This window comes from Schistocerca americana, chromosome 5 (assembly GCF_021461395.2).
Source record: "Schistocerca americana isolate TAMUIC-IGC-003095 chromosome 5, iqSchAmer2.1, whole genome shotgun sequence".
Lineage (NCBI taxonomy): Eukaryota > Metazoa > Arthropoda > Insecta > Orthoptera > Acrididae > Schistocerca > Schistocerca americana.
In genome coordinates, this window is record NC_060123.1 from 119,137,807 (window position 1) to 119,162,093 (window position 24,287).

Sequence of the window (24,287 nt, forward strand, 5' to 3'; positions counted from 1 at the left end):
TCGAAAAGGTCTTCACGGATTCACTTCAAATTCATACACGATACTCTAATGAACATTCAGACGGTAATGGACATACAGAGGAGGATCAAGAGATGGACAGAGAGAAGTGGGAGGAGCTTACGGACAGAGTGATTTGGAGGTGTCGGGGTGGGGAGGAGATGTAAGAAGCTACTTAACATTCTGCATTCTGACGGAAACGGACACAGAAAGGGGGAAGAGGAGATGGACAGAGAGGGAAGGGAAGAATTATGCACAGAGAGATAGGGAGAGGAGGAGATGTAAGGGGTGAAAGGAAAAATGAGAAGCTGAGCAGAGAGATGGAGGGCAAGGAATTTGTGTACACTATTGCGAAGCGTCACCGGGTTGGCTAGTCCGAATTACAAAACCATCATTTGTGGTTACATTTACTGTGGAGCTCTCACCTTTCTCAATTCCTCACAGGTCAAAATGTAAAGGTATGCGGTCGAGAGTCCTTCGTGGCCAAGAAACGTGGCAATATCTGCCGGGCCATCTTCTGGAGAATAATAGGTTTAGATGATGTGTCAGCTGGTGATTAGTATGAGCAGATGCAAGAAAGTCTCTAAAATATGAATGTTAATACAACCAAAAAAATTCGGATTCCTGACTGGAAACAGAGAAAAAAGGTCCAATGGAGATATGTCTGGATATGCGTCGTTGCCACGGTTGATGGCGCTGACGAATTAAAGTTCGTCTGACCACGCACAGTGTCTATATCTCACAGATGATGATTAGGCATACTTATAATGCCATTTCTCGTAAGGTTTGATTTGTCGGTAAGGAGCACCGATGACAGAAATCCCATAATTGCGGAGGTCCGGCGCAAAAACCACCGAGAAAATCCTTCCCATACATAAGAAATCCTTTGTTGATAATCGTTGCACTTGTTGAGGGTGATAGGGATAGTAGCGGTTGTCGTACAGGATAAACAGAATCGTAATTTGTCTTACGCCATGTTGGCGAACTACACTACTGGCCATTACAATTGCTACACAACGAAAATGACGTGCTACAGAAGCGAAATTTAACCGACAGGAAGAAGATGCTGTGATACACAAGTGATTAGCTTTTCACAGCATTCACACAAGGTTGGCGCCCGTGGCGACACCTACAACGTGCTGACGTGAGGAAAGTTTAGAACCGATTTCTCATACACAAACAGCAGTTGACCGGCGTTGCCTGGTGAAACGTTGTTGTGATGCCTCGTGTAAGGATAAAGGTCGGATTGTAGCCTATCGCGATTGCAGTTTATCGTATCGCGTTATTGCTGCTCGCGTTGGTCGAGATCCAGTGACTGTTAGCACAATAGAATCGTTGGATTCCGTGCTGGATGCCAACGGTCTCGTATCACTAGCAGTCCAAATGACAAGCATCTTATCCGCATGGCTGTGACGGAACGTGCAGCCACGTCTCGATCCCTGAGTCGACAGATGGGGACGTTTGCAAGACAACAACCATCTGCACGAACAGTTCGACGACGTTTGCAGGAGCATGTACTATCAGCTCGGAGATGTCTGCGGTTACGCTTGACGCTGCATCACAGACAAGAGCGCCTGCGACTGCGTACTCCACGACGAACCTGGGTACACGAATGGCACAACGTAATTTTTTCGGATGAATCCAGTTTCTGTGTACTACATCATGATGGTCGCATCCGTGTTTGAGGACATCGCGGTGAACTGACATTGGAAGCCTGTATTCGTCATCGCCATACTGGCGTATCACCCGGCGTGATGGTATGGCGTGCCATCTGTTACACGTCACGGTCACCTCTTCTTCGCATTGACGGCACTTTGAACAGTGGACGTTACATTCAAGATGTGTTACGACCCGTGGCTCTACCCTTCATTCGATGGCTGCGAATCCCTATATTTCAGCATTATAATGCACGACCGCATGTTGTAGGTCCTGTACGGAGCTTTGTGGATACAGAAAATGTTCGACTGCTGCCCTGGCCAGCACATTCTCCAGATTTCCCACCTATTGAAAACGTCTGGTCAATGGTGGCCGAGTAACTGGCTCGTCACAACACGCCAGTCACTACTAACTTGATGAACTGTGGTATCATGGTTAACCTGCATGGCGAGCTGTACCTGTACACGCCATCCAAGCTCTGTTTGACTCAATGCCCAGGCGTATCAAGGCCGTTATTACGGCCAGAGGTGGTTGTTCTTGGTACTGATTTCTCAGGTTCTATGCACCCAAATTGCGTGAAAATGTAATCACATGTCATTTCCAGTATAATAAATATGTCCAATGAATACCCGTTTATAATCTGAATTTCTTCATGGTGTAGCAATTTTAATGGCCAGTAGTGTACTTGTCTGGACCTTGTACTAGTGTTCGTCTCAATATCCTGTAGAAGCCGGTCTTCTAAATCTGGTGTGCGCACAGTCCGCCACCTCTCTGCACATTCGTCTCTGAAAGGACCCATGACTACGTAAACGCCCAAAAAGGGCTTGAAGTGTTGTATGAGGTGGTTGGTGTGTGTGTGAGGGTACCTGTTTTTGAATAGCCGTGCTGCCTCTCGACCTTTGCCATCTGCTTGGCCGTACACAAACACCATCATGGCTTGTTTCCGATATGAACATCGTACCATACTGCTGCTTACAGTACGCTGCGTTAGTCACACATCATGCAACAACCCAGTCGAACACAAGGCACGTGGTCAGAGGAATTGTCATTCGGCATCCCCATTTTCGATGCATTTCCAGACACATGTTCATAGGACTTTTTCTCCTCCATTTCTAGTCAGGAATTCGCCAATGCAGTTTGTTAGTTTTATTAATGTTCACCCTGTGTAACGGGTCCTTGCAGTAACACATCAGATCCAATCAACTGAGTATTTATCAAACCACACCCCAATTTCACAGAGACCCGTTCTGGGAAATGTGTATTTCCAAAGGCATGTGCGGTGACGTTGACTCAACGATGTGAGTTACGAGTCTCCATGATATCGCCACGAATGAAAATGCTTTTGTAAGTAAAGTATTGGTGGGACTACCTGGTGAATAGGAATTAGCCAAGGCCAAAATTCCCACCTACTTTCATCTCCTTCTCGGTGTTGAATCCGCTGATAATGATAAAGAGGCAAGATCGTGCATACTTCTGCCATAATCTTGTATGCGGAAAACTGATATGTGCACCGATTCACATGAACTTGTTAAAAGACTACTATCTAGGAAATGGCGGTCTACTTTTTCCCGAAACTCTATTCATTCGCATTTCAAAGGATGTATGACTGGTGGCCATTGCACCCGTCTCACGCGGTTTCCTAAAAACAGGAGTAAACTGTCTTTAAGCTGGTACTCTGTGGTTAGCGAACATCTACTATTTGCTCTAAAAACAGCAACAACATTTCCATTACAGAACACGCACACAAACACCATCTAGACATATTCACTTACTCAGCATTTGTAAGTGCGTGGGATCCTTAAAGAAACTACAGAACTGGCTAGCAAATCGCAACCATAGTTGAAAAATGCAGTTACGCAAAGTTAAGTACAATTTCACAATTTTAATATAAAAGACGAAAGTAACGGCAAGTGGATTATCAACACGTCCGATAACAATTTACATCTGAAAACTATCTCTGTGTTTGTATCCAATAAAACCTGGCCCCATATTATATGGAATGCTTTATTCGAAATAGTCTATACTACAATATCCTAAAACATTTTCCATTCCTCCTTAAGCACCTTGTGGAATAAATAAATTAAATTCACTGAAATTAAGGGAATTGTCATTATATATTGATTACATTGCAAGTTCAGTGTATCTGAACTGTTTGCGCTGATACCACTTCACATTACTGCGTCTTCCTGTATTTCATCCTGCCGGGTTCGATTCTCGGCGGGGTCAGGGATTTTCTTTGCCTCGGGATAACTGGGTGTTGTGTGCTGTCCTTAGGTTAGTTCGGTTTAAGTAGTTCTAAGTTCTAGGGGACTGATGACCATAGATGTTAAGTCCCATAGTGCTCAGAGCCATTTGAACCAATTTTTGTATTTCATCCCCATGAATGTACTCATTCCATTTCAGTGTAGGTAATTTGTATTTTCTAAATAGTTTGCGATATTCACCAGTTTTCAACTATTGCTATAAATTTAGTATTTTTAGTGTTTAATTCCCTGGTGGCGTTTTGTTAATGGCGTTTACTTTAAAATGTCCATTGAAAATTGTGTTCAATCTAAATTTAACTAAGTGCGGAGCTAGCTCCACTTCAAACTTACATTTCATCCACCGTCTCCTGCTTAATCTCACCGAAATGTATCGAAGAGTTACTACAGGCGATACCAGAGGAACCAAACGTAGTTCGAAAATGTTACGTAGAGTTTTATCTCAATCAAGGTAATACGTAGCACATGTCTATATCTAAAGGAATAATGAAATCCATGTAGATTTTTGTTATTCGTTAGAGTGTCTTCTGTTAATAATAAAAGCTGAAAATATTATGTTGTTGAAACCAGAAGAACTGAAACATGTTCTTGGCGCTTATTATAAGCTTTCAGGAAGTATCGAGTACGCCGAAGTTTCACGTAAAAGAACACGGAATGGTTTACCTAAGTACTTATGACTTTATAAGTTCTTAAATGAATTTACTCACACTAAAGCTGTATCACAAACTCTGACAAGGGAATCAATTCCAGCACTTTTTATTTTCTCAAAACTGTCACATCAGCATTCAGTACACTAATTCATTACGTTATATTTGTAGTAAAGACGATATTTAGATTAACCTTTGAGGGCGAACCTTTACTGTTTTCTCTTTACGTGCTTCTAAAGTACAAAGAAAACTACGCTATAGTCACAAAATCTTCGGCGTTAATATTGCTACCCACAGATAGTTTTATTAATTTCAGAAATATTAAGGTTGTTGTAAAGAAAGGATTTGTACGAACGCTCTTACAATCTTCGTACAGCCACCATGCGCATCACGACTCCCAAACGACAAATCGAAGTAAGTAAAATAATTTTGCGAGCAGTATGTCACCATCTAGCATTTTGTGGGCGCAGTTTCCTTTATCTGTATGCAATTACAGTAAATAACTTTTTCTTTGATATATGATGCGGGCAGGCGACTAATCAGAAAAACTAATGCGTACAAAAATCCCGGGCTTTCGGAGAACTGGAAACGAGTTACAAATTTTTTCGAATTATTTGCCGTATTCATGATTTTAGACGTTCGTATTGTGAGGAAAATTGGATTAGTCTAGCACAAGAAATATGTGGTGCTCTGTAAACGCATACGGCATGCACGAAACCAGCAGTAACTATGCTTGCTGTGGGGCAAACGAAGTACCTCTTTGGTTCTGCGGAATGTAATTAACGTAATTTAGGGCTGACCCAAGAGGCCAAGTTTAATTTTGGTCGAGTCAGCAGTTGCAACTCGGCATCCGCTAATATTAAAGATTCACCAGCTACTCGCCAGACTCTGCAATGCTGAGATATTGCTACCGCTCCGGAGCCGTACAATTTCTCTCTGCAGAGGAAGATATATAAGCATTACTATGTCACAATTTGTGTGCTACTAACTGCACACACGTTTGTGCCAAATAGTTCTGTTCTCCACATGTGAGCATATGGATAATAATATCATGGGTATTATATTCTATTGACCACACGTAACTACCTAGCAGTTGAAATTCTAGCACCAACATCTGATACGGCATTTCTTTGCAGCTAAAGTACTTTTGCTGGGAAGTAGTTAGTCTCTGGATCAGTAATAAAAACAAATGAAACCGTTGTCAACAGAGACTCTTACAAATGCGGAAGGAGTAAGTCACATTTTAATAGCCTTCCAGCAGCAGAATATTAATATTTACCAACAACAATTAGATACTGCATTCACAAGTATTATTTTTCACGAACTAAACATTTTGTATTTGCTTTGCAGTTAAAGACATTGTTAAACATTTCATTCTACGAATGTAATTCACAGTTACGATCTAGCCATTTATGGGTCAATTGGTATAAAAATTTACTAGTTTTCTTTTATAAGAAAAATAGTGAAGTGGTAATGAACGCAGCACAATTAAAAGAAATTGGAAGTATTGTTCTTCGAGGTGCTATGTATGTGTCTCTTTCTTCTTGGGCGATTAAGAAAATAGAATCGTATTTGGGACAAGCGAAGAGTCGTGTACCCGTTCTACCATTCACGCTTACGTCATCCGTGCTTCTTCTTACTGTTCACTTCAAGGGAAAGACGATATTTATCCTTCGAATAAGTCACGGCCGTTTCCCTGATCGTGTGGGACGGCAGTAGTGCTCATGTCTGACGCCTGTGCGCTTTAGGAGGTATCAAATTTATTCCGTTTCTCCTTTATCTCTGTTATAAGCAATAGTCTATTTAGTTCCTTCTCGAAACTCGTGATCTGCATACGAATCACCTACTTTAATTTAAAATCAAACTTTGGATACTCTAGAATGTATAAATTTGGCTGCAAAATGTCAGTTTCTAAGCGGGTATCACAACGGCGGTTAAATTTTTCTTCAGCCGCTTAATTCACTATTTGTTTTCCAATTAGGATTTGAATCGAGTGATAGAAACAATAAATAAAAATTACGAGTAGAAACCTTTCATTTGTAACTCATTGCCTCCTTCGGTTTTGTTGTTAGTTACAATCAGTTTTTCACACCTGTGATGAATTAATTTAGTTTCGTAAATCGGCCCTCAAAATGCCTGATTTTCAATAAACGTTACTGCTTCCTACAGAGCTTGAAAGTACCACATTGTCACAATCGTTCAAAAAGTTACATACTGAGATCTTTTTATCTTCTCCCAGGTACACAGAGGTAGGATAGGAGGATCTTGATGTGGAAACCCAGTGCGCCAGACTCATCGAGTAACATTCAACAATTTCATTTTCTACCATCACTTCCACATACGACACAATTGTTACTTGGAGTAAAAAACCAAAAGATATCAACTGATATTTTACGAATAAAGTATTCAGGGCTACAGGGGACACTGACCTTTAAGTTTTTACCTCTAATGAAAACTCAGCATTAAAAATACAGTTCAAACACTGACTGACAGGGTTTATGCATTCACTGAATTATAAAGCAAAGCATTTGAACAGCAGCCAGAGGGCTCTAAAATCTTATTTACTCAAAAGCAAAGAAAGAATAAAACACGAGTTACTTAAGCAAATTAAACACGTATGGCTGCCTCAAATATTTAAATGGAAGGTTAAGCCCTTTAATTAATATATTTGAATACGGCAAAAAGGGTCATGAAATTTATAGCGACAAAGAAATTATCACATATTACTAAATTAATTGAATTTACTTGAGCAACGGTTGGTGTGCATCCCTACATAGTATTCAAGAACAACAGAGCACACTCATGACCGAAGTTATTTAACTAAACGTGGCAGGTATTACTGAACTGTGCTACACTTGACAATCTAAATCTAATCAACGCAATCAAAAACGCTAACAGCACTCTGTTACGGTAACATTACAATTAAAACATGATATGAACATAAAGTGACATTAACTAAAATCATTTACTACACTAGCGAATTTTTAACAGCTAGCAAATACAAAATGTTTAACGGTAAATTGTCTACAATACCAAAGATACAAAATATTCAGGAACTGCACCTGGTACATAACCGATCCACACAGGTCCTTAATGTCTTAACTTTGTAAACACAAATAACAGCTAAGACCTTTAAAGAAAAGACACAAGTATAAGTACACATTTCATTGCATGTAAAAGAAATCATGCTTGCAAGAGTCGGTGTATCCTTATGAGAATTTACTGCACATGAACTTGCAAAAAGTGACTCTTTAATAAAACCTACAGAATTGGCTGCGGAATGATATCCTCATAACACAAAACGCGGCCGACTTTGCCTCTTCACACTAAGACCTAGACGTGATACGACGTATGCCTATAGATCAAAGGTCACAGTCCATATGTGTGAAATCACAAGCTGGTACATTAGCAGGGCAGACATTGACAGATAATCCCGCAGTGGAATGCAATGCATAGCTCATGCAGAAATATTCAGTGTATCAATTAATGAAAATGCTTCCACGAACAGTATTTATTAAACAGATATCCGATGAGTCCCCTTTGGACTCAGATCATATAGCTCCATTTAGAGTTACAAAGCGAACTCACCACTCATACGATGCAGTATTTGCTCCCCCGCACAACGGCCTTCCAGGCCAGCAACAAGACGCCGCTTCCTCCCGTGTAGCTTGTGCCCAACTCTCGCCCGTTCGAGACTCAGCCTCGCCTTCTGTCCATATCCGTCAACGTCAACATGAGCGTGGCAGCGTCAAAGTGGTCACGACTGCTCTGACTCCCTTACTCGATATCCACCAATAGCCAACTGCCGCTCTCATTTTGCATTCGCGCACCATCTTCAAGTAGTCTCCCATGGAATTGATGGCATCTCCAACAACGTACTAAATGCTTGTTCTCAACAGATAAGTAGGATTCTCAGTCACATATATAACAGCTCATTGGAATAGGGCATTTTTTTCTGATGGATTGAAATATCTTGTTATTAAACCGTTGCAGAGAAATGTATTGAAGGGTACCTTCACATATTTGCAAAAATTAAGCACTAACAAACAACTAACTTGGTTTCCAGGAAATCTTTCGAAAAGAAAATGTTGTGTATGCTTTCAGTGATCAAATATTAAATGCTCTGAGTAACCAAACATCACCATCTGGAATTTTCTGTAATCTCTCAAAGGCTTTTCATTGAGCATATCTAGGAATTCTTCTAAATAAATATTGTGATACGAGTGGACAATGCACAAGTGGTTTACTTATTAGTTAACTGGAAGAGTACAGGAGTTTGAAATAAACAGTTCACATAATAAGCAAAAATCAGCAAATACCTCAAACTAATACGGTATCAAGAATGGGTAGCACAAGGTTCACCCTTCGGTGCCTTATTGTTCTTAATATGTATTAATGACTTGCCACTCTGTATTCACGAAGATGTGAAGGTAGCTCTTTTAGCAGATGATACATTTATAGTAATCACACCTAACAATCCAGAATTAGCTGTAGTCGTGGTAAGTAATGTATTTGAGAAAACTATTAAGTGGTTCTGTGCAAACGAGCTGTCATTAAATTTGCATAATACACTGTATATATACTTCTTTACAGCGAGTGGCACAACATCATTAATAAATATGGTGTTCGAGCAGTAGTCTGCAGCTAAGGCAAAATAATCCAAATTTCTAAGTGTGTGCATCGATAAGGGAGTGAATTGTGAATTGGAATGAACACATCGAGGGTCGGCTGAAACGTTTGAGATCAACTGCCTGTGCAATTAGGGTTATTACAAATTTTCACGATAAACATGTAAGTAAATTAGCTTACAATGCCTATTTTCATTTGCTGCTTTCGTATAGCATCATGTTTTGGGGTAATTCATCATCATTACGTGCAATCCGAATAATAGCTGGAGCCTAGCCAAGATCGTCTTGCAGACATTCATTTAATTTAGTACGGATATTCACAGTAGCTTCGCAAATATATTTTGCTATCAATAGCCTATCCGAATTCAGAAGCGATAGCATTGAGCATTCCTATAACAGTAACAGAAAAGTTGATCTTCACTACTTAACTTTGGCACAGAAAGGTGTGAATTACGCTGCCGCAGAGATCTTTGGTCATTTATCAAATAGCATCAAAAGTCTGACAGATAATCAACCAACATTTGAAAACAAATTGAAAGAATTTCTGAATGACAGCTCCTTCTACTCAGTAGATGAATTTTCAAATATAAATTAGAAATTTTACGACCTTAAAAAGAGAAAAAAAGAATTGAGAGGTGTAAAGAAATCTTTTGTTAATATGACACGCTCCACATCATTACGAACTGTCGTATTCGTTATCTATGGAAGAAGTATTAATTTAATCTAGTCAGTATGTTGGTGTGGCGGGCGCCCTTTCGCTACAACGGCAGGAAGGGCAACTGCCACGCCAGCGATGATGGGTGGGGTCGTACCGTTACGAACGTATCAGATCCTATATTTACTGCATGAGTAAATAAACATGATACATTGATCTTATTACAAAGCAGTTTTCAAATACTCATACTTCTTCATTTGCTGAAAGTTATCAGGATCAGTATGATCGAGACAGTAGGAAAGTCTGCCCTGAATGTGACACATTTTGTCTTAATGACACAATTAGTGAGCGCATATCCATCTTTGGAGGGACTCCAGTCAACCATTATTTTTCCTCTTTCTAGAGACAGTTTTTCAACATACCGCCACTGCTTTCTCAGCACAGAGGGTGAACATGAGATTTTCGTTATTTGAGAAGGTAGCCTCTTCTGCATTCGTTACTGTCGGTGGGGAGATAGGAGGAGTAAACAGTGGACCTATCGGTGATAGGGGGCTGAAGTGAGCACCAGTCGTCGACAATATCCGACAGTAAGATGTCTTGCGAGCGACGGCATTCGCTGAGGAGGCGGCTTACAGTTAGAGCTGCTTCTGATTCTATCCATTTCAAGTAGGACTCTATAATACTACGATCACTGCCAGTGACGTTGGATCCTACTTTCTTATTTGGAATGCGCCAACGGAGATTTCTTCCTGTCCTGCTGTGTGCAGTGCAGAGCAGCAACGACTGCCAGTACTTACAGTCTCTTGATATCACCTTTTATGCTGGATTTGCTGTCTAATACATAATATATAATGTACCTGCCTATTCAGGGGACATACTGTGTACCGTTTATTTTATGTACGTAATTCTTCAGCAGTTAGTAATTGTTTGAACTGCTAGCTTAGGTCACTCAGTACCGAGGATTTATTTATCGGCACCAGCGTACCCGAGTACAGCGGATTACATTTTTGAGTACCACCTATATTCTGTACAAATTCGTTAGAACTTGACACTAATAAATCTCGCGGAAATCACTAGCGGAAAAATTATTTCAGCTCTGAGGTCTGTAATATTCCACTCTCCTTCAGTACACATCTATTCTGAAAGTATCATTGTTTATCCAAAATTTACACTCTATCATAGAGGTTTTGGTGGTTTCCAGAGAAAGATCAGCCGTAAGTGCCTCTAATACCTGATCTTCTGTCACAACAGCAGTCTTTCGTTTACATAGCTAAGAATTTGCCTGTGATCAATCTCGGCCTCATGATTACCATTTTGAAGCTCTGCTGTAAATTTTTTTCTCTCTGTTCAGTACTGAAACATCTCCAGAAAATAATCGACAAAAAACCATTAAAAATCAGAAAGGTGAGCCTCGAAATCCTTAATTATTGTACACAAACATTTACAGATGCAAGTATCAATTTTTGCCCTTTCAGGTAACCACTGTACAATCTCGATTGTACAGTTAGTACTTACTTGTGGCTAGATAGGGCGAGAAGGCTGGGGGCTAGTTCTGTGTTCATGGCTCATATGCACGCAAAGGATAGTATCTCACTGAATGGCGAATAATTCGAGTACTGTACATGCCGTTTATATTTTAGAGTTCACATCACAATTCTAATATGATGAAAGCCGTATCATGTTGAACTGTATAAGATGCTTGAATAAATTCGTGTCCTACACTGAACATTTGTATAAGTACTAATTTAGATGCTTATCTACATTAGGAATTTTTATCCTGTATCATGAGAAATTTTGGTAGCCTCAGGAAATTACCTATTTAATGGAGGGTCTACGAATACAGGGAACATTTCTAATACGTTGGTGGCCATGAAAACTGCAACACCATGAATGGAGCATGCAACAGTTTCCAAAATTGTATGAAGTATACTACATACATGGACACAAAAGTGTTCGGTATTTCAGTGCAAACCCACAGTGTAGTGTACTAAAATTAATTAAGTCATGAAAACATTTCCTATTACTGCTCGAATTATATAATCAGTATAAATGTATGTCGCATGGCCGATTTGACTGACCATAGACAAGAAAGTGGTTGGGAAGGTAGGTTGGAGCTAGGTTTGCATGAGGACATGTGCGGCAGATGAGGTCAGCACAATGCGTAAATCACCAGGCGTTGCTTTTATAGTGGCTGGTTGACAGGCAGCAGCTTTCATTTTCCACAGCCTGCGCCTCGCAACGACGCCGCGAGCAGCCCAACTCACTCCTTTTCCCACTCTGTCTCGCCACTGACCCTCATCCATCAGGTAGCACTTGGCTCACCGACTCATCTCACGCTTCTGTATTTGCAACATGGCGAATATTCTCTTTCGTGATCGTCTTTGAGAAGTGGCGTAAGTGTAACTTTTTGACGCTGGCGTCAGACAAGGAAGTACAGACAGATGTTTAAGGATTCGTAAATAGAACTGCGAGTTAAGTACTTTCAATACCGATCACGAAATGAATACATCGCACGCAGATGATATCCATTGGAATGAATACAGGGATTTTACTTAGTCTAAAGACGGATTCGAAAATAGAGTGCCAAGTCTCCTGAACACAACCTCATCAGCTTGTGATTCTTCACCACTGTCTGCTGCCTATCTGCTGTATTCTCCTCACATCACTCGTTGACTGGCTGATTCAGACTGACTGTGTTTCAAATACATGATCGCTCACTTGGCTGATGCTGCATTGCAGTTTCGCCGCTCACCTCTCTCACACTCTTCTCCAGAGCGCTGAACGTTTTGTCGTATCGTCGTTGTTTCTGGTGGAGAGGGTGGGGGGCCCTGTTCAATTACATCCCTATTGATAATCGGCACTGCGTACTAAAGCTTTCCAGTCATCATGCAGAGTGAAAATATAAAATTTTGAGGCGGAAGGCGTGTAAACGAGAACGACCCACTTCGTTCTCTTGCAGTTCCTTGTTAGGGTTGCTAAAACTGCTTGCTGCAAAAACCCAGCAACCCGAACGTCACCTGGCATTGATTCAAGTGTCTGTCTCCTTTCTTCATCAAAGCATCTACCCAATAGCAAACCTGTTAATTTCAAAAAGGAATGCTTGTGCTTCGCTCAAGTGTCCCTATGGCCTGTGTGAATCCCTCTTGCTGTCCAAACTTTACAAGGGACAACGTTCCTGAGCGAGGCAAACACTTCAGTTAAGCCATCCTTGTCGGGCTTCTGGGAAAATCTTACAAACCGGTTTTGGTTTAACCATTCCTGATCCTCTGAGACGAGCAGTGAAGTATTACTCTTGACATGCAATTTATGTAATAGGCTTGATATACTCAGATCTATTTATAGTTCGTATTTCATTTGCAGTTGATTTCGCTATCGTAACTACTATTAAAGATAGTCGTTCAGTGGTCTATCGTAAGGTGGATGTGCGAGAAAACTAGATACGAGTTACACTATCTACATTCTACTCACATCAAAAAATGGTTTGCATCACCCCGGTTTCCAGAACTCCTGAAGGTAGACGTTGGCTGTGGATATTGTGTCACAGACACAGTCCATTTGACTGTTCAGAGATGTGGCTAAACCTGCCCAGACATGTAAAACAACCATCCATGAGCAGCGCCTGTTAGACGGACGAGGTCCGACAGCCGATCAGTTCCTGTCATTCCACCAGGAAGGAGGTTCACGGCTCGTGTTGTGTGTAGTACAACCTTGATTAGACGGTCAATACCGCGGTCGATGGCGTCCGCGTTGTTACTTTGTACCTGGAAGAACAAGGGAAGTGTCCAGGTGCATCGGAGAGAGCCAAAGAGATGATGTTCAAACATGAAGGAAATACATAGAGACAGGAACAGTCGATTACATGCCTATCTCAGGCCACCCAAGTGCTACTACTGCAAAGAATTACCGCTTCCTACTGGTTATGGCGCGGCGGCACCCTGACAGCCACACTTCAACGTTGAATAATGCTTTTCGTGCAGCCACAGGACATCGTGCTACGACTCGAACAGTGCGCAGTAGCCTGCATTATGCACAACTTCACTCCAGACGTCCATGGCTAGGCCCATCTTTGCAACCACGACACCATGCATTGCGGTACAGATGGGCTCAAGAAGATGCCGAGCGCATCGCGCAGGTCTGGCATCACGTTCTCTTCACCGCTGTGGGTCGCATATACACTATTGGCCATTAAAATTGCTACACGAAGAACAAATGCAGATGATGAACGGATACTCATTTGACAAATATATTACACTAGAACTGACATGTGATTACATTTTCACGAAATGTGTATGCATAGATCCCGAGAAATCAGTACCCAAAACAACGACCTCTGGCCGTAATAACGGCCTTGATACGCCTGGGCATTGAGTCAAACAGAACTTGGATGGCGTGTACAGGTACAGCTGCCCATGCACGATACCACAGTTCATCAAGGGTAGTGACTGGCGTATTATGACGAGCCATTTGCTCGGCCACCATTGACCAGACGTTTCCAGTTGGTGAGTGATCTGGAGAATGTGCTGGCCAGGGCAGCGGTCCAACACTTTCTGCCTCCAGAAAGGGCCGTACACGACCCGCAACATGCGGTCGTGCATTATCCTGCTCAAATGTAGGGTTTCGCAGGGATCTAATGAAGGGTAGAGGCAGAGGTCGTACCACATCTGAAATGTAACGTCCACTGTTCAATGTGCCGGCAATGCGAACAAGAGGTGACCGAGACGTGTAACCAATGGCACCCCATGCCATCACGCCGGGTGACACGCCAGTATGGCGATGACGAATATACGCTTCCAATGTGCGTTCACCGCGATGCCGCCAAACACGGATGCGACCATCATGATGCTGTAAACAGAATGTGGATTTACCGAAAAAATTACGTTTTGCCATTCCTGCAGCCAGGTTCGTCGTTGAGTACACCGTTGCAGGCGCTCCTGTCTGTGATGAAGCGTCAAGGGCAACCGCAATTTTAATGGTCAGTAGTATATCTTCAACCAGACAATCGTTGTGTTTGGAGGGTATGGAGGCAACCTGATCAGGCTGAACGCCTTAGACTCACTGTCCCGAGAGTGCAGCAAAATGGTGGTTCCCTGCTGTCTTGGAGCGGCAATATGTGGTTTCTATGTACGCCACTGGTGGTCATGGAAGGTGCCGTAACGGCTGTAAGATACGTGAATGCCAGCCTTCGGACAATAGTGTAACCATGTTGGCAGCATACTGGCGAGGCATTTGTCTTCATGGACGACAGTTAGCACCCCCACCATGCACATCTTGCGAATGTCTTCCTTCAGCATAACGACATCGCTCGACTAAAGTGGCCAGCATGTTATCCACACATGAACCCTGTCGAACGTGCCTCAAGTAGTTTCAAAAGGGCTGTTAATGGAGGGCGTGACGTACCAACCAATCTGAGGGATCTACGCCGAATCGCTGTTGAGGAGTGGGACAATGTAGACCAAGAGTACCTTGATGATGTTGTGGATAGTATGCCACGACCAATACAGGAAGCATCAATCCAAGAGGACGTGCTACTGGGCGTTAGAGGTACCGGTGTGTACAGCAATCTGGACCACCGCCTCTGAAGGTTTCGTGGTTTGGTGATACTAAATGCAATGTGTGGTTTTCATGAGCAATTGAAAGGGTGAAAAAGACGATTATGTTGATCTCTAGTCCAATTTTCTATACAGGTTCCGGAACTCTCGGAACCGAGATGATACAAAACTTTTTTTGATGTGTGTATATAAATTTAAATGGTTCAAATGGCTCAAAGCACTATGAGATTTAACATCTGAGGTCATCAGCCCCCTAGACTTAGAACTACTTAAACCTAACTAATCGAAGGACATTACAGGCATCCATGCCCAAGGCAGGATTCGAACCTGAGACCGTAGCAGCAGCGCCGTTCCAGACTGAAGCACCTAGGACAGTTCGACCACAGCGGCCGGCTGTATATAAATGGAAATACTAGGTAGAATATTTCACATTGAGATATATGAGTTACAAGTGGGTTGCCTGGCTGAAGATTGGACTATTTCTTATGTAAGAATTCGAAATGACCACTAGCAGCAACAGAGACAGCATTGTAGCCTACCGACTCTCGTGTCAATACAGAGCGTGGTTTCAGTGTCCCAACTTTTTCAAGATCTCAAAGCCCCCTTCTCCTCCAATATTACTGGCACCTCAGAGAATTGGCATTTGTTCATTCGGTCGTGCAGTTTCGTGAAAACCTGATCGATTACCTTGAGTCAGGAAAAAAGCTTGTTGACAGGGAGTCAGATATCCAACTTAAATTGTGAAGACTTCTGGAAGATTGTGTACTTCCTGCAACCATTACTGCGGCTTCCCTTGAAATGGGAACAGACTCACGTCCACACAGTGGTGCTCCGTAAAGGAACAGTGTATGCAGGAATGGAGCCTCTGTTATTTTCAAACCGATACTGCATGCGGCGTCATGGTGGACATACTCATATGCAGAGTCTCCAAGGACAACGGTGTTGTCACATTGCATCTGCCGTCTTGCGGGTAATGAACCTGGACTGATAACGGGGGTTGCCATTGGGTACACTACATGGTGACCTCTATTTCATTTATGTGATGGTCCGACTATTAGGATATTTAAGGTCGTTGGCTATACCCTACAGCTGAGGTCTCCGTGATGTTATCTGTCAAGTACACAGTGCTTTACTGGCCTGACCTACATCAATAAAGTTGGTGTTCGCCTATAACCACAGCCAGCACGTTGTCTACATCACTCAACCATTGGAAACATCTGGTCCGGATCACTGAGAGTCTCGTTCACCACCATTTAAGAGTTGTAAACTCTATCATTAAGTTGAGGAATATTGGAATAACATACCTGGATCTATTATTGAAGATTATTTAGATTCGATGACGACCTGTTATATATACATTTTTGTGGTTAGTGTGGGTAGCTCTAAATACATTATTTTGCACCTTTTATCACCTACAGATTTAATAACGATGTCTTCAAATCATTTCTAGTGCTATAATTTTAAATGCCAGAAGAACATTTTGCTGACGGATACGCTACGTACTATTTAACATTAAGAATCGTTAAGTCACGGAAGCGATATATTTATGACGTCACGGGTACACATTTGTGGTGTTGGTCAGCTGAGGTAACGCTTCGGCCGTCACTTTGCAGGTCACCCTCAGTCGACGACATCTCTGAGCGCACTGGCGCTGGTGTCAGGTTCCGGGTCGGCTGCGGCGGCGACGCCTGGCAAGCTGCGGCACGAGGGCGGCGGGGGCGGCGGGTCGGCGGCGGCCGCCGGCAACACGCTGGCCGCGCCCTCCGTCTTCGTCACGAGCAACTCCACTGTCGTGGTCGCCCAGGAGGGCGGCACCGCCACGCTGCCCTGCGTCCTGCGCAAGTTCGCCTCCGGCGTTGTGAGTACCACCTCCATCCTACGCTGAAACACTGCTGCCGTCTCATTTTTTTTTTTTTTATTAGATGCATTTATTGGAGAATGTGAAGCAGTGAATAAATGTTCTGCCTTAATTTCTGGAACGGGGACGGTGTAGGACTCTGGCAACGAGCAGGAACCATCACGTACCGTGCAGACCAACTTTTTAGATACGGTGCCAACGAAATTAAAATCAGTCATGCTCCCTTTATCAGCAGTTATACCCTCTATCCGTCATCTTACATCGTGTCCACCCCCGGTAGCTGAGTGGTCAGCGCGGTAGAATACCAATCCTAAGGGCCCAGGTTCGATTCCCGGCCGGGTCTGAGATTTTCTCCGCTCAGGGACTGGATACTGTGTAGTCATAATCACCATCAATTCATCCCCATCGACGCGCAAGTCGCCGAAGCGACGACAAATCGAATATCTAGCACCCGGCGAATGGTCTACCCGACAGGAGGCCCTAGTCACACGATATTTACATTTACCCTACATGTCCATGTATGTAATCCTGATTGCAACAATCAAAGTGTAGCATTGGTTAGTACACTGGGCTCGTGTTCGGGAGAGCAGTCATCTATATGGTTTCATCTTTGGTTTCCCTAAATCACTTAAGGCATATGGTAGGATGCTTCGACTGAAAAGCAGTCGTGTGATTTCTTGCCATTCGTATTTGAGTTTGTATTCGTCCCTGGTAACAAATTGCCTACAACTTTCTGATTTACGGAACCATATGACTATTACCGCGTTACTCGCCACTTGTGTTCAACAACAAGTTAAGAAAATTAGTAAGTCTGTTTATCCAAGTCGTAAAAACACTAAAACATAATATAATTCTAAAACGACAAACTAATGTTAATGATTGAAATCCTTGCGATAATTTCACGCTTTTTGGTTCCAGTGTTTAGCAGTTAGAAACAAGTGTTTGATGTCAGAAGCTTCCCTTAGATTACAGCAAACCAACAAGTGTTCAGAGTCCTGTCTTGTTCCACCTTCACAAAGTTCATCATCACACTTACCCCTGCTTCTTCAGATTAATTTAGCATCTCTGCACTAATGTTCTCAATATTTAGAGTGCCTTCCAGTTCCCGTAACGTTGCTAACGTCCGTTTTGCAGTCCACAGTGGCATACAGACAGTTTAGTTTTGGCAGTTTTGGGGCGGGGAGAGTCTATGCCTCTCATTTTACTATGCTTCAAACTGAAAGTTAATTTTATTGACCCATACTAATTTAAAGTCTCAAACTATGTAAAATGTGCCATTGGTTTAAATTTGTTGAATTAGAACACTAGTGACAGTACGAAGCGCCTTATTGAAGCTATGTATTACATCATGAAATTAGTTTTATAACGTGATGAAGTTTGCAGAACTTCAGCACATCATAATCTAGTTTCTAAGAGAATATTTTTGCATTGATAAAATTAATTGTGTATTATTATACCTTAGGCCCTTTACATTTACTTTCAAGTGTGTAATATCCACTTATCTGATTCTTCAATACGCATAAGCAGAACAAATGATTAAACCATTTACTAGAAATTTAAAATACAAAAGGAAGAAACTGGCCTCTTTCCTTTGCTATATCGCTCATAACAGTTAGGGCATCAGTTCTTCATTTCCGATGAATTGTGAGCATGGCGAGCCCAGTCGGACGTGCCTCGCTTATGATTCTAATAAGGTTGGAAATAATTCTCTAATCCGTGGCCGTTCTCACTGGTAAGGCTGCCAAGAGCTGTAGAAACTGAATCAAATTAGGATAGATGTAACAGCGCAAGCATTTCAGAAGGTATAACCAACCAGATACAAAAATTGCCCTTGGAGACGGTTGCTAAGAGAATCATGGGATTGTGGAATGCGGTCTTGTCAAATTCTTTAATCTTTTCCAGAACCGAAAAAAAAATACCATATATTTCGTTGCAATCTTGCGCGCTGCGAAGACGCTCAATCCATTTAGTGAGTGTCATGCGTTTCAAACTCCTGGCTCGAACGTTGGTTAATGATACAAAGCATCATTAAATACCTGTCTCAGCATAGGTATAGCAAAGACATTACATACCATTTTCCGTGTTCTTAGTGAATGCCTGATAAGTGAAATGTCGTCTGCCATCAACATCCTTCTTCGGCACATCTGTCAGGCTGTAAGTATAATATAAGTGATTGTTCCCTAACAAATGACGAAAAAAGTTTATAGCCACATGAAGTAGCAACATTTCCCAAACCTTTTTGTTCCCGACGCAACTTACAAATTTCGCCTCAATTTGCAAAGACGCCTATATCGCAAGTTCCTCCAAAGTTGGACGGAGTATACAACACCAAAGAGGATGGTTTCTTCTGTAAGTACTGTACGTTTTTCTCTACAAGTTCGGGTAAAGATAGTCATGAAATTATTGAAGCCTGTATAACCTCTAAGTCTTCGAAGTGGATGTGTGCTCTTGAATATTTCAACACCCATGTGAGCAACGACTACCGTAAGGCTGCTGTAAGCGATGGTGATTATTTTTTTCACATGATTATGAACAAGACAAAAGATATGAAACATTGCCTGGAACATGGGTTGTTAGAGCAAGTAGGAAAAAAAAAACAGAAAATTCGTAGGGCCTATCGTCATGGTTTTGATTGTTTGTGGACATCAGGAGATCGCATTAAGTAGACACAGAGACTTCGGACCTATTGAAGTTGACAAAGAAAATGATAAGAAACCGGTTACCTTTCTCTGCAATGTAAAATAACATGCGAAAGGCGATGAAAACGTACGAGGAAGCTTCGAGGGACCTTGTAAACGTGACATTATCGTCCCATCCCAAAATCAGATCATCTGTTTCATCAGTAACCAAATCTTGACGAATATTGCTCAATGCGTTAATTATGCCGAAAGTATCACAGTTGGAACTGCTGACGTTTCTGAAATAGAGCAACTCTTTGTTTCCCTTGTATTTCCACAGGTCTCAAGGATGGTGTAAAGTTACTGTAAATTTGTTCCAGTGGTTGATGCGACTGGTATTGGATAAGCTGGATCTATAATTGTAGACTTGGTGAAGTTTGGCCTTGGTGTGTCATCTTTAAGAGAAAGCGCTGTGACTGTGCTGCACCCATGTGGGGAACACTCCGTTGGGCTCATGCATTCATACAACAGTACTACCCTTTAGCTGTGTATTCTCAAGTGTAGCTCATAATTTTAATTTAGTAGTTACAGATATATGCTACATTTCACTTATCAGGCATTCACTAAGAACACGGGAAATGGTATGTAATTTCTTTGCTATACCTATGCTGGGACAGGTATTTAATGATGCTTTGTATCATTAACCAATGCTCGAGCCAGGAGTTTGAAACGCATGACACTCACTAAGTGGATTGAGCGTCTTCGCAGCGCAAAAGATTGCAACGAAATATATGGTTATTTTTTATCCGGTTCTGGAAAAGATTAAAGAATTTGACAAGACCGCATTCCACGATCCCATGATTCTGTTAGCAACCGTCTCCAAGGGAAATTTTTGTATCTGATCGGTTATACTTTCTGAATTACTTGCGCTGTTACATCTATCCTTATCTGATTCACTTTCTACAGCTACTGGCATGTTTCCTTGGGATGTGGCGTGCGGATCTGAAGCGCTGTTTTGTGGTGTTAAGTTCATGTCTTACGAATATATATTGTGTGTGGGGGGTGGGGGTGTTCTTTTCCCAGACTAAGAGAGAGAGAGAGAGAGAGAGAGAGAGAGAAAGAGAGAGAGTTGTGGATAGACATTTGGAGCGAATGGTTTGTAGTATGGGTAGAAGGGAATTTGATTTCAGAAGCTCGACATACGCACATTTCATGTAGATTTTGATTTGTGCCAAAGAGAGTTTCATTGCATAACATCCCAAGAAAAAATGCCAAGAAGGAAACGAACACTACACAGATACAACAACACGCAATGGCTGCAGAAATTCTGTATTTGATGAACGAATCGTATAAATGAATGTATGAAGACAAAGATCACGAAATACGCATCTTACCTCGGCACGAACAAAGTGAAAATAGCACAACATGAAAAAGTGTGAGTAACATGCCAAACATCAAGATACATAGTGATTCCTGTCTGAAACGCATAATAAACAAAAAATAAAACAACGTTTTGCTTTTTGCACATGACAAGCGGTAGACAGCGTAATAGACTCAAAGCTGCTAGCATAAAAATCCAACGACTTCATGTGAGATATGTAAACAAACTGATACATCCACTGTATTTCGAAATGTACTACAGAACTAGAAACCACAAATAAATCGTAAATTAACAATACAGAATGCCTCAAGTCAGTGGTACATGTCTCTGCTCTGTATAGTGTGCAAACCAATGTAAAAACGTTTTTCAACAACAATCGCTCATTTTACAAATGTAAGTATTTTGTTCGAGATGTTTTTTAAAGGTTAACCTATAACATTTTTGCAGAATGAAAGTAAACAAATAAACGCCTTTCAGATGGCAGAACGTGTGCTGACACTTATTTGGGTGAAAACGAAACAACAAAGGCGTCCAGCATAAAGCGGAATTCCTCTCCAATTTTGTTAGGAAGCACGGAAATAAGAACTACAACATTCAGAAGCTTAGCAGTTGAAAATGTTTTCAATTTCCGTTTTACGATGCATTATCTTACCTCTCGAAATGAAGATTTTAGTATACTAGCTCCAATAACAATGGTGTTCGCCACACTGTCGTATCAACAATTTTACAAAATGTAACGCAGAGAATCGTATCAGGAACAAACTAAGATATTTGCTGGTTACCGCATGCTCCGGCAATGTTCCACTACCTCTATAATGCGCATTGTTTCCCAGCATAGGTATAGCAAAGAAATTAATGATTTAAAAACACTTTACTTGCTGTTAACCAATCACAATGTACAACGCGTCCGTTGTCGACGATTGTCTTTTGTGTGTGATTTCGTTCTGTTACATTCTATCACCTCCCCCTAATGAACCATGGAACTTGCCGTTGGTGGGGAGGCTTGCGGGCCTCAGCGATACAGATAGCCGTACCGTAGGTGCAACCACAACGGAGGGGTATCTGTTGAGAGGCCAGACAAACGTGTGGTTCCTGAAGAGGGGCAGCAGCATTTTCAGCAGTTACAGGGACAACAGTCTGGATGATTGACTGGTCTGGCCTTGTAACACTAAACAAAACAGCCTTGCTGTGCTGGTACTGCAAACGGTTGAAAGCAGAGGAAACTACAGCCGTAAATTTTCCCGAGGGCATGCAGCTTTACTTATGGTTAATGATGATGGCGTCCTCTTGGGTAAAATATTCCGGAGGTAAAATAGTCCCCCATTCTGATCTCCGGGCGGGGACTACTCAAGAGGACGTTGTTATCAGGAGAAAGAAAACTGGCGTTCTACGGATCGGAGAGTGGAATGTCAGATCCCTTCATCGGGCAGGTAGCTTAGAAAATTTAAAAAGGGAGATGGATAGGTTAAAGTTAGATATAGTGGGAATTAGTAAAGTTCGGTGGCAGGAGGAACAAGACTTTTGGTCAGGCGAATACAGGGTTATAAATATAAAGTCAAATAGGGGTAATGCAGGAGTAGGTTTAATAATGAATATCAAAATAAGAATGCGGGTTAACTACTACAAACAGGATAGTGAACGCATTATTGTGGCCAAGATAGACACGAAGCCCACGCCTACTACAGTAGTACAAGTTTATATGCCCACTAGCTCTGCATATGACGGAGAAATTGAAGAAATGTATGACGAAATAAAAGAAATTATACAGATAGTGAAGGGAGACGAAAATTTAATAGTCATGGGTGATTGGAATTCGGTAGTAGGAAAAGGTAGAGAAGGAAACGTAGTAGGTGAATATGGATTGGGGGTAAGAAATGAAAGAGGAAGCCGTCTGGTAGAATTTTGCGCAGTGCATGACTTAATCATAGCAAACACATGGTTCAAGAATCATGAAAGAAAGTTGTATACATGGAAGAACCCTGGAGATACTAAAAGGTATCAGATAGATTATATAATGGTAAGACAGAGATTTAGGAACCAGGTTTTAAATTGCAAGACATTTCCAGGGGCAGATGTGGACTCTGACCACAGTCTATTGGCTATGAACTGTAGATTGAAACTGAAGAAACTGCAAAAGGGTGGCAATTTAAGGAGTTGGGACCTGGATAAACTGAAAGAACCAGAGGTTGTACAGAGATTGGAGAGAGAGCGTAAGGGAACAACTGACAGGAATGGGCGAAAGAAATACAGTAGAAGAAGAATGGGTACCTTTGATGGATGAAGTAGTGACGGCAGCAGACGATCAAGTAGGTAAAAAGACAAGGGCTAGTAGAAGTCCTTGGCTAACAGAAGAAATATTGAATTTAATTGATGAAAGGAGAAAATATAAAAATGCAGTAAATGAAGCAGGCAAAAAGGAATACAAACGTCTCAAAAATGAGATCGACAGGCAGTGCAAAATGACTAAGCAGGAATGGCTAGAGGATAAATGTAAGGCTGTAGACGCTTATCTCACTAGGGGTAAGATAGATACTGCCTACAGGAAAATTAGAGAGACCTTTGGAGAAAAGAGAATCACTTGTATGAATATTAAGAGCTCAAATGCAAACCCAGTTCTAAGCAAAGAAGGGAAGGCAGAAAGGTGGAAGGAGTATGTAGAGGATCCATACAAGGGCGATGTACTTGAGGACAATATTATGGAAATGGAAGAGGATGTAGATGAAGATGAAATGGGAGATATGACACTGCGTGAAGAGTTTGACAGAGCACTGAACGTCTTGAGTCGAAACAAGGCCCCGGGAGTAGACAACATTCCATTAGAACTACTGACGGCCTTGGGAGAGCCAGTCCTGACAAAACTCTACCATCTGGTGAGCAAGATGTGTGAGACAGGCGAAATACCCTCAGACTTCAAGAAGAACATAATAATTCCAATCCCAAAGAAAGCAGGTGTTGAACGATGTGAAAATTACCGAAGTATCAGTTTAATAAGTCACGGCTGCAAAATACTAACGCGAATTCTTTACAGACGAATGGA

The 24,287-nt window shown here is 41.8% G+C and overlaps 1 protein-coding gene across 1 annotated transcript in view; it reads left to right on the forward strand.

Annotated features, from left to right (window-relative positions):
• Positions 1-24,287, forward strand: part of LOC124616229 (protein turtle homolog B-like) — a 454,186-nt gene that overhangs the window by 241,661 nt on the left and 188,238 nt on the right. Inside the window, exon 3 of the mRNA XM_047144531.1 lies at positions 17,007-17,251. Coding sequence (XP_047000487.1) covers positions 17,007-17,251 — 245 coding nt within the window. The remainder of the gene's footprint in view (positions 1-17,006; positions 17,252-24,287) is intronic.